Below are 11633 nucleotides of genomic sequence, written 5' to 3'. Positions count from 1 at the left end.
GCGGGGTGGGTGTCATGCGGAGGCCTTCCCGATAATGTGCACATGGCTTGTTTACCTTGGTTCTCTCAAGCACCATTTTCCTTACTAGGAAACTTGAAGGGGGGGTAAAAGATACTAACAGGGCCAGACTCCAGTGGCCTCCTTTTTATACCCAGATAAACTGAAATGAAAGTACATTTGAGAGTAAAGACTCCATGTATACTCTGGAATAACAGGCAGCCTTCAAAAGGACTGCTTTACTCAAATGGGGGTGCGAGGGAGGCACACTAACCTAAGTTTCTGGGTCAGTCTAAAAATAACCTCAGCTGTCTGGTAGGTTTTAAGAGGCTCATTTTTTCCTGACAACGGAGTGTTTCTGGTCACACACTCACATCAGACATGCTGGGCTTTTAAAGAAGCAACCATTTATCCATAAAGGCAGGACTTCTTGAAACCAAAACAAACCTACCAGCAGGTATTTGCTGTTACATCCAGCTCTGAAGGGTAGCATATTTGTTTCCATCAGAAAAGTCATGTTTGTGCACAGGATCGTAATTAAACTCTTCACCCTTCCTCTATTCCTTGATCATAGAGGGTCCCATAAAAATCTCCCAATGATTAAAGAAAAACAGGATGTTCTAAGGAAGCAATGTTACTTAAAACAGGTCCCTAAAGAACAACTAGTGGTTGAATCTTTAATATATAAAAAATAACTTTTAAAAACCTAACTCCTAAAAAGTAAACAAAAGTTTTGAAATAACTAAATTTTAAAAAATCAAGACTTTATTGGATAAATGTTACACAACATTCTTTAACATTTAAGTCTTAGCATACTTTAGATGAGAAACAACTTTTGTCATTCAAGTCTACAAAATGAAATAGGCTTGTGAAGATTTGAAATACAGACAAAGGTAGCATGAAGCAAAGCTTAAATATTAAGCAACTAAAGCAATGAAAAGTGAAATAGCAACATGGTATTAAAAAATGAAAATGTGGTTTTTAACAAAACACCTTTGAGAATTTTGTCATAAGAAAAAATAGATACTTAAAAGAATTGGGAGAGATCAGATTTTGCCATTGTATTATTTCTTGGTCATTTCCATCACTCTGCGCAAAGTATTGTACAGTCCGCCATGGCGTGGAGTTATCTGGTTCTTGAAGTGAGCCTGAAAGGTACTGCTGGTGTTCAATCTCAGAAAGAACAAGATGGACCCCAGCCTAAGCGCTAGGGCCGGGAAGAAGAGGGGGCCATGGAGGCACACATAATCTTTAGAGCTCCCTGCTGCTCCAGGTCCTGAGCTGACTTTTTCAGATTTGATCAAATGTGTATAATGACTTCATGACGATTTCCAAAAAGACTTTAGAATGCGCTCCAAACTTTTAATTACTTGCAGTGCAATTAGAATTTATATTAAGCTCACTCGAAGACTGTCTTCCTTTTCTTCTTGAGTTATAAAACAAGTCCTAGTCAGATATATCAAATGCTCTCCAGCTCTCACTCAGAACCTTTTCTTAATCCTGAGCGTGGGGTTATTAAGAAATCCCAAACCTATACAGTAAGATTATGGAAAGTTTAAACACTTGAGCCAAATGCTCAGTTATCTGTTACGTTGCTTCAGATGAATTTTGTATTTTATTTTTTGGCATTTTTCCCCCTTTTTTTGTATTAAGTAAGCAATATGGATTATCTTTCTGGTTTAAAAAATAAATCAGTATTGCCACTAAAAAACTTCAGTTTTATTATTAAAAGTACTGCACCATCAAATATAAAATGCCTTAAAAATGTAGTACTAATAGGTCCTTCTGGTTTTCTCATGAAAGTTTTCTCCATTCATTAAAAAGAAAAATTAAGGTTTTTCATAATATGTATTTTCCAAAGACAAGAAAAACATGGTCTCCATTAGTAAGAATTCATGTTCCATGCATGAAAGCTCTTTATGGGTCTGTTCCTCCTGCTTGTTCCCAGGGTCAAGTCCCACCTGACACCTGGGAGAATATCTTGCACTTAGGAGGGGCTCTCCATGAGAGAGGTCCACATCAAAATTCAGGGAAAAAGCCTTTCCACCTCAGTAGAATTAAGAAGTAGCTCTTAGAGTAAAAATTTTCACTCTAAGGTCAACACTAGCCTATCCACTTTGAGTCAGAATTTAAAAGGTAAGAATGCAGTTATGAAAATGTGCACAAAACGTTAAATACTCGTGGCAAATAAATACATCTTAATATGTTCTAACAAGCAAACATATATTCAAGATAATACAGCCCTGTTTTATTGAAGAAAGAAAAGATCCAAATTCTCTTTGCGGGGTGGGGTGGGGCACTTTGCCATCCTTTTAGTAGGATGTTAGAGAATCCTTCCTGTTGTTTCCACTGGTACCCTGAAGGAGACCTTGGCCTAGCCTGGGCAGCTATGACTCTTGCTGTGTCACAGGAGAGCCATCTTAGAAATGCCTTTGCTCATATCTGAACTGATTAACAAAACCTTGGAGAAAACACAGTTTTAGTTTAAAAAATAATTCAGCGTCTCTGTCATCATCCCATGTTTTAGGCCTGTCCAAACTGTACTGAAAAGAACTTCACATTCAGAAAAAGTTACGGTCAGTGATTCTTCATACATATAAAATTCAAGTGAGTTCTTTGCGTGTTTCATATCACTTTTCTCCTCCTCTCATGCATAATTTATTGCAATAGTTTATTTTTTATAAAATATTCTCCTAACACCTTTTCTTCGGTTTAATACAGCACAGTTTGCAAGTGCCCCTTTATAGACTTCGGTTTTAACCACTGCCTTAACATTTACTTCTTAGTGCAGCTTTAAAAATCTGAGTCTCCAATGTCATTCAGTCCTGATGCTCTGGTGTGGGGTCATTGTGGGACGTGTCCGTGAAACCAGCAGCCTGCTAATGTCTTTGTGCTGAAATACAGTAAAGAAAAGGAAGAAAATGTAGTTAAGCACAAGTAAATAGGAGAAAAATGATGTCCTCGTTGTTTAAATTCAGCCCTATGTAGATTATGGGGTCACACTTCTTTTAAATCAGCTAAACTTAACTGATACTTGAAAAAACCACATTTACTTCCACTCTAAACCAGCAGAAGCATTCATTTTATTTCCAAAGTACATCCGGCCAAATTCCAACACAAAACTGTTGTCACCTTCACAGAGTCAGTCTGCACTTGAGTAGATTTTTAAAAATCCTTGTTGATGAATATTTGCCTATTGGGGGAAGGGGGGGGGGCTTTTAGCTTCGTTCTCTATGCTCCCCCTTCGCCGGCATCCATATTAACCTTTGGAAGTCCACGCCGCTGCCTGCCGTGGGCCAGTCGGAGGCACCAGCGGCCTTCCTCGCACGGGCTGCCTACAGACGGAAGCCAATTCATACCCGAAACCAAGCTAGGCGCGGGTCAGCTGCAGACCGTACCATCTGCGTATGCGCAAAGAGCAAACAAGGGGGGTGGAGGGTGCCTTCCCAGAGGTACACACAGCACATCAGAAGGCGTCCAGAGCGCCATGTTGCTACTCGAAGACAACTTCTGTACACTAGGTGGACTGACTAGTGTCCCGTTATTACACCAGCACACCAGATCATGAGCTGAGGCTCTCTTTACCAAACCTCCAACAAGAAGCAAGACTGAGCAAAACATTTATAGAGGGTAAGGCTTAGAAAAATTACTGCCAGCATGACCGGAATTTCTGCCCAACATTATCGACTTCCCTTTAATACCAAGTGGTAAAAACCCCACTGCAATCCTCTATCATCCTTGGTTAATGCCTCTCGGACCCGGTAGACTAAGTACCAATAAGAGCTCAAATTTCAAAAGACGTGATCGTGGAGAGAATGATGTTTTTGTTGTTTTTGTCAAATGTATTTTTAAACCAAACCAAAGATCTGTGGTGTGTTCAGTAGCATAATAACTGACAAAACAAACACAGAATGCAAAAAGAGAAAAAGAAAAACCACCCTCATCCTTCCCAATATTTAACTTCCAAACATTTCAAAGTAGGAATCTTTGCCATTCTTTGCTAGAACTCTTGATCTTCTGTTAGCTTCCTGGATTGCCTCCCTGACTTACTGGATCAAGGCCTATAAAACACAGTAACAGGGCATTCTGTCACGTTTTTCTCAAGCAATGAACAGTGGCTTCTAGCTGTAAATACCCCACACATCAGAATAGAAGGTGAATAGTCTTCGCTTCTGAAGGAAACCATGATTAACACCTTTAAATTTGACATTGAACTAAGAAACGTTTATTTTTTAAAACTAGTAATACTCTTTAGACCCACACAAAACTTGAGAAGGAAACAAAGAGGAAGAAAAAAAGGTAAACAGCCAATCCCATGCACAATTCCATTTCCTTCTATTTATGACTCAGTATTTGGCTTCAACCTTAGGCCTATTCAAGTGAACAAGCAAGCCCAGGGTTGAAGCAGGTCTTACTATTCCTATGAGAGGTGCAGAAAACTAACACACCATTCCCTCAAGAAATCACCATCAGCATCACTCCCATCCCTACAGTACAGCTCCCGAGTCCAGAACCTCCCAGCCTCAACCTCCGATCCCAACTGTGCCATTCTGACCCAGCTTGCAAATGACAGCTCCCGGGCAAAGCCACGACCGATCATGACTCTTTGCTAGCCGCAAACATCACAGGGTTAAATAGCCTTAATTCAAGGAAGCAAAAAGAGAGAAGTTAAGCAGCAGCACAACAGAAACCTTAAACCTTTCCAGCTGTGTAAGAACCCAAAATAAGCCTTTTAAGGCACTATCCAAAGAGGTCTCAAATGTAAAGAAAAAGATTACGGCCCCCCCTGAGTTTAGACTTTCCTGATGTAAATGACAATGGTTTTGAGGTTAATTCACTAAGGGAAAAATAAAAATATATATATATATATGTTCATATGGATATATATATTCTTATATATACACATTAAGAATGACTAAGAAGTGGATATAAAAGTGACAAAGACTGAGATAGGGAAAAGACAAGAAATCCACTATTTGACTTCCCACGGTGACTCAGTTGCTATGTGACTTAATTCTACAACTTGACAGCCAACTTTTAGCACCCTAGGAGAAACTCCTTTCACAGAAGCTCACAGGAGGCTAGCTCTGCTTTTCTTAGCACAACTGAAAGTTACTGTCACTCGTTAAAATTGTCACCTACATGAGGTACACCCAACTTCCAAGGTCAATGAAAACTACAGAAAAAGAACGAATGAATTCTTTTAGGTCTAGCCTGATCTACTTCAGAATGATTAAGTGATGACATGATGCCCTCTTCACTTTGTGGCAGGGCTTAACACAGACAGACCTGCCCGTCTCACTGTTAACTTCAATGCTCCCAGTCTGAATCCACAGTGGTCTGTCAGACACTGTAAGGGAGCAGCAGGACTCGTCACTGTCTGATGTAATAGCTGCCATTTGTTGAGACCTATGGTAGAAAAAACCAAGTTAACAAAAGTAGAGCAGTCATTTGAGTTCTTTTAAATCCACTTTACAAAAAAATTTTAAAAATAAGACCAAAATTCAGTTGAATTTTCATAATGAATGTATTCTAGATAACTTGCTGACTTCACAGAAAGTGAAGCTTGGGTACGAAAAGACAAGACGTGAGGTGTGTGTACACACCAGCGTTGGCCAGGAGAGGGCACTCTCCGGCACCAGTCAGTTCAGCAGCAACAGGCCTTGGGACGCCCACACTGAGCAGCTAACTCCCACGAAATGTTCCAGCTAAAAAACTTCTTCTAGCCTACTACTAAGCGAGGGTTGGAGTAGTCCTATCTTCTCAGTATACGGTGAGAGCTGAAGCTGTCATCCTTGGCCACGTTATTTCATCAGTGAGCTCAAAGACCCTATTTTGCAGAATGACCAAAAACTACCCGACTCCTCTCCTTTGCACACTAACTTAGGACCTGACCTTCCTGTGTGAGTTAGTACCTGCTTGAAATGTTTGACAACATAAGCTTTCTCACTTGGGCTTTCGGAACAGAGACTTCAAATACAAAGAATAATTCAAATGAAGGAGTGCTGTTTTAAGCCTTATTTTTAACATATTTGCTTGTCTTCTTACTCCCCTATTTTAAGTATAAAGAATTCATCCCATCAGGGTAGTCAACTCTGGGATCATTGATTTAGAGGATTTTCAGTCCTTATAATGAATGAATGATTTTTAGAATACTAAAGGACATCAGAAACAGTAACATATAATCAAAACTTTTTAAAAAGGCTTTTCTGACATTGAGAAAGAAATCTCATACACATGATCTATAAAAATAATTACTTCTGAACTTTAATTCAAAGAACAATTTTCTTAAATGAGACTTAATGAGATTATTCACCCTTTTGTTCATGGAAAAACTTAGATATACTATGTAAGTATATCTTATATACCTAAATATACTATTAACTGTAATCCAACAGCAATCACAGAAGAAAAAAAGTAATCCAAGTGCATGAAACAATTTAACTTTGAACAACCTCTCCCTCCATAAGTAGACTTGTTAGGTTTCAACAATCATTCTGTATCTCTTCTTTGGGAGCACCTCGGTGGCTCAGTTAAGCATCTGCCTTTGGCTCAGGTCATGATCCCAGCGTCCTGGGATCAATCCCCACATCAGGCTCCCCCACTCAGCAGAGTCTCCTTCTCCCCCTGCCTCTCACCCCACTTGTACTCTCTCTCTTGCTCTCTTTCAAATGAATAAAATCTTTAAAAATAAATAAATCTTAAAAAAAAAAAAAGGAAGGAGGTCATGCTCTTAGAGGAAAGTTCAGCATTAAAAAGTAAAGAGTTAAGATTATATAAGATTATAGACATGTACCTGTTATCTTGCTGAACACTCTTAAGTTTTCCCTTAATACAGTGTAGTATCATGCAACATGAACAAACAGGAAAAGCACAGTGCCTCGTTCTTCTCATTCTGGTTTTCTAGCTTGGTGCTATTTTTCTAACCAGTTATTCCAATAAAGTTTAATAGTTCTTCCCAGCCTACCAAGATGCCCCTCCCAGCTGGATTCCTTGATAAAAGCTAAACTGGGGGTGGCAATCATAGGTCTGTAATTAACCGCATCTAAAAAATGAGCAATGGATAAAGAAGACTACCTTCTGGAAAATATGGCCACGATGCACAAAGATCAAGGCCTTAGAATGTGTATTTCCCTCCTAAAAAGTGGAAACAATCTACTCAATCATACCAGTAGCAATAAAAAATAAAAACCAATGTTCAACGTAATATCCATTTTCTCGTCACTTAGCAAAAAATAGTAAAACACCAGGGTCCCAAGGGAATACGGCATTTGTGCAAATCAGCTAACTTATGCAACTTAAAGGCTGACAGGCATAGCTTTGTGCTTCTAATACCTTTGTAAAGCCCTCCTAAGAGGACCTCTACTCCACTGAGCCCCACCAGCGCAGATACTTCTCATGCCTCTCTGAAAGGATTTGGGATGTGCCAGGCTTCTGGGATGGCAACTGGTCGTTAGTACGTAACTGTCTGAACCAGAGTTACTCTTCCTCATTCATTCACAGGTAGACATCATTTCTCCTTTGTCAGGCCCTGTGCTTGGCATAAGGGAGAGTAGAAACAGGAGAAGAGACTGGAGTTTATGCAATACATAAATGAATGAGGCAAGAGTTGAAATAGGAAGTGAATGCAGTTCTCCCTTCACTATAATCCCCATGACCCCCAACCCAGCGCCTCCACAAATGCCTGTTGAATATAGTTAATGCTGCCTTCTAGATGTTTACGGACAATCATACTATGATTACTGTAATCTCAGATAAGAATACATTACAACACTTTTCATTTATAAGGTATATATGTTGCACAAAGATAATTTCAAAAGCTACCAGGAGGAAATCCCTATGCCATACACAGAAAGTGGTGGTTGTGGCAACGGTATCAAGTTATTTCTCTAGGTCGTTTTTTTTTTTTTTAAATAGAATAGCATTTAGCAAGTGTCTTTTATTTATTTTTTTAAGATTATTTATTTATTTATTTGACAGAAACAGCGAGAGCAGGAACACAAGCAGGGAGAGTGGGAGAGGGAGAAGCAGGCCTCCTGCTGAGCAGGGAGCCCGATGCGGGGCTCGATCCCAGGACCCCGGGATCATGACCTGAGCCAAAGGCAGATGCTTAACCGACTGAGCCACCCAGGCGCCTAGGTCTTGCTAGGCACTGTACTGCTTTAAATATTTAAGTTCTCACAATTGCCTTATGAGGTAGTATTATTCTCCCCATATCACAGAGGATGACACTGAGGTAACCCAAGATCACACAGCTAGCTTTAAGAGTCAGATCCAAGTCTTCCTTTGAATCTAGGAAGAAATCCGGCTCAAGACCCTGTACTTTCAATCATGTGCCTGAAAAGTGAGAAAGAATGATTCTTTGCTCAGGATGCCTGGCTGGCTCAGTCGGTGGAGTGTGCAACTTTTGATCTCAGGGTTGTGAGTTCGAGCCCCACCCTGGGTGTGGAGATTAATTAAAAATAAATCTTAAAAAAAAAAAAAAAGATTCTTTGCTCAATAAAAGCCTAGTATGGAGCGCTGCTGGTCACTGTTAAGTTATATACTCCTAAGTATCCATTTCTATATTTTACACTCAACAGGAGAACCCTGACATTCCTCCAGAAACATTCTCCCCAAGCAAGCAAAAAACTCTGTTTTACTAAGGAATTTTTCAGTAACTTTTTAAGATTTTATTTATTTATTTGACAGAGAAAGAGAGTACAAACAGGGAGAGCCGCAGAGGGAGAGGGAGAAGCAAGCTCCCTGCCGAACAGGGAGCCCAATGTGGGCCTCGATCCCAGGACCCTGGGATCATGACCTGAGCCGAAGGCAGAGGCTTAACCGACTGAACCACCCAGGTGCCTCCTTTTTCAATAACTTTTAAGTGAATCTGTGCTGGAGAGAACTAATGAGGGACACTGAGAGTTACAAAGTTATCTTACACATTTTTAAAATGCCTTTGCTTAAACTTGATATACATTATAATTATAAGATTTTAGTTTAAATGAAAAGGGGGAAAGTGTGATAACAGCTTTAGCTATGGCATATGTGGTTTTCCTTCTAAATACAGGCACTAGGATAGAACAAATTATGAGTTTTAAATCATAATTTCTGGTTAAGACAGATTTCTAAGTCAATAAAAAAGCTGTCACATTCTTATGATACAAGGAAGATTCCATATTTAAATTACAGCCGTGTTTTCAAGTAATTTTTAATGGGGCCTTATAGAACTATCAGGAATTTGAAAATTTGTAATTCACACTTAAACCAAGTTTTAAGGGATGCCTGGGTGGCTCAGTCAGTTAAGCGTCTGCCTTCGGCTCAGGTCATGATCCCAGAGTCCTGGGATCAAGTCCCGCATCGGGCTCCCTGCTCAGCGGGGAGTCTGCTTCACCCTCTGCCTGCTGCTCCCCCTGCTTGTGCTAAGACAGAAAGATACATACATACCTGCTTTTTTTAAATAAATAAACCAAGTTTTAAGACCAGGTATTTTTTAACTGATCTTTTTCAACATCAAAGTTTTAAGAAATTGCTGTACAAATATTCAAGTGTCCAATAGAAGGCCCATAAGTTAGACAACTTATATTCAAGCCATCTAATTTATTCAATTGAAAAATAAGAATTTGAGTCAGAAATTTGGCATTTTGATAAATCCTTATAATTTTTTTGAGTCTGCATCTCTTTTCCTTTACACCTCCCCACAACCAATCTTAATTTGTGCCAGAATAACAGGAATCTATAAGAAAAATTCAAGTTCAGGGCGCCTGGGTGGCTCAGTTGGTTGGGCAACTGCCTCTGGCTCAGGTCATGATCCTGGAGTCCCTGGATTGAGTCCCGCATCGGGCTCCCTGTTCGGCGGGGAGTCTGCTTCTCCCTCTGACCTTCCTCCCTCTCGTGCTCTACCATTCTCTCTCTCTCTCAATAAATAAATAAAAATTAAAAAAAAAAAAAGAAAAATTCAAGTTCAGCCATTACTTTTTTCCAGAGATTAGATACATTAAAATTTGACTCAATCCATCCCAAGATGGATTTAAAGACATGATATAAAAATAATTTAAGGTGTGCACCTGTGTGGCACAGTTGGTTAAGCTTCCGACTTGGTTTCGGCTCAGGTTGTGATCTCAGGGTCATGAGATCAAGCCCCAAGTTGGGCTCTGTGCTCAGCATAGAGTCTGCTTGAGACTCTCTCTCCTTTCCCTCTGCCCTTCCCACTCATGCTCTAAGTTTTTTTAAAAAAATTAATTTAGGGGCGCCTAGGTGGCTCAGCCAGCTGGGCGTCTGCCTTTGGTTCAGGTCATGGTTTCAGGGTCCTGGGCTCAAGCCTGAGTCGGGCTGTCTGCTGGGGGAGAGGGGGGTCGGCTTCTCCCTCTCACTCTCTGGGCTTGCTCTCTCAAATAAATAAAATCTTGGGCGCCTGGGTGGCTCAGTTGGTTGAGCGGCTGCCTTCTGCTCGGGTCATGGTCCTGGAGTCCCGGGATCGAGTCCCACGTCGGGCTCCCTGCTCGGTGGGGAGTCTGCTTCTCCCTCTGACCCTCCCCCCCATGTGCTTTCTCTCTCTCTCATTCTCTCTCTCTCAGATGGATAAATAAAATCTTTAAAAAAAAAAAAAAAGAAAGAAAATTGAAAATAGAGAGCGCATCTGTATCACTGGGACTTTAAATTTTCTATTCCTTTATTGAAAATAGTACAACAGAGCCTATTAATTGCTAAAGCTTTCACTTTCTAATTCTACGCACTCTGTTGAGTGAAGGCATACTGTAGGTATATGTAAACTGTAGATACAGAATATGAAGAGCCTATTAACTCAGAACCAGGTAAAAGTAACTCATTCAGCTTAGCAGTTTAATTTTCTCCTGGCAAATGGCATGGTGCCAGCCTCTTCTTTTCTGAACTGCCTGTGTATCAGGCATTTCAATTAGAGATGGTCTTAGCAGCCACCATACTAATACAATCTCAAGGCAAACGCTAAATTTGACCAAACTTAGAAATAGGGTCTTCATTCTCTCTGGCAAATTCCCTATCAGAGGCCTTCACTGGGCCCAAATCACAATATCCTGAATCAAAACATCTGATCAACTTTTCTAGACCTTTGTCAGTCCCTTCTCTGCTAGGAGTACTGAACGAATATGAACTGATACAGCACAAACCACAGGAAAAAAAACACAATTTGAAAGGGAAAAATCTAATTTTAGATCCAAATTATAGATTTCTTAAGGTACAGGCATACCTCGTTTTATTGTGCTTCACTTTACTACGCTTCGCAGATACTGTTTTTGTTTTTGTGTTTTTTTTTTTTTTAACAAATTGAAGGTTCAAGACTTCAGTGGAGGAAGTAACTGCAGATGCGGTAGAAATAACAAGAGAACTAGAAGTGGAGCCCGAAGACGGGACTGAATTGCTGCCATCTCATGATAAAACATTAACAGATGAGGAGTTGCTTCTTATGGATGAGCAAAGAAAGTATTTCTTGAGATGGAATCTATTCCTGATGAAGATGCTGTGAAGATTGTTGAAACAACAAGATTTAGGATATTACATCAACTTAGTTGATAAAAAACAACGGCAGAATTTGAGAGGACTGACACCATTTTAAAAGAAGTTCCTCTGTGGGTAAATGCCATCTAACAACATTGCATGCCAAAGAAGAAAATTGT

At 40.0% G+C, this 11633-nt stretch overlaps 1 protein-coding gene across 9 annotated transcripts in view; it reads right to left on the bottom strand.

The window, feature by feature from the left end:
* Nucleotides 1-760: 760 nt before the first annotated feature.
* Nucleotides 761-11633, bottom strand: part of PWWP2A (PWWP domain containing 2A) — a 36666-nt gene continuing 25793 nt past the window's right edge. For 2 of the 9 annotated variants that reach the window (XR_003207055.2, XR_012377354.1), the window contains exons 3-4: nt 7333-7528; nt 5287-5406 (exon numbers count right to left, since the gene is read on the bottom strand). Coding sequence is in view for 3 of the 9 variants with exons in the window: in XM_025867112.2 (XP_025722897.1) it covers nt 2877-2890; nt 5287-5406 (134 nt within the window). In the remaining 6 variants the exon portion in view is untranslated. Of the gene's footprint in view, nt 2891-5286; nt 5407-5458; nt 7529-11358; nt 11477-11633 lie in introns of those variants that run through there. The other 7 variants (XM_025867112.2, XR_012377350.1, XM_025867108.2 and 4 more) reach the window with 7 other exon arrangements.

The sequence above is a fragment of the Callorhinus ursinus genome, unplaced genomic scaffold (genome assembly GCF_003265705.2).
Source record: "Callorhinus ursinus isolate GAN/ISIS: 27379988/994484 unplaced genomic scaffold, GSC_fseal_2.0 scaffold3, whole genome shotgun sequence".
Lineage (NCBI taxonomy): Eukaryota > Metazoa > Chordata > Mammalia > Carnivora > Otariidae > Callorhinus > Callorhinus ursinus.
This window is presented reverse-complemented; position numbering and strand designations above follow the sequence as displayed.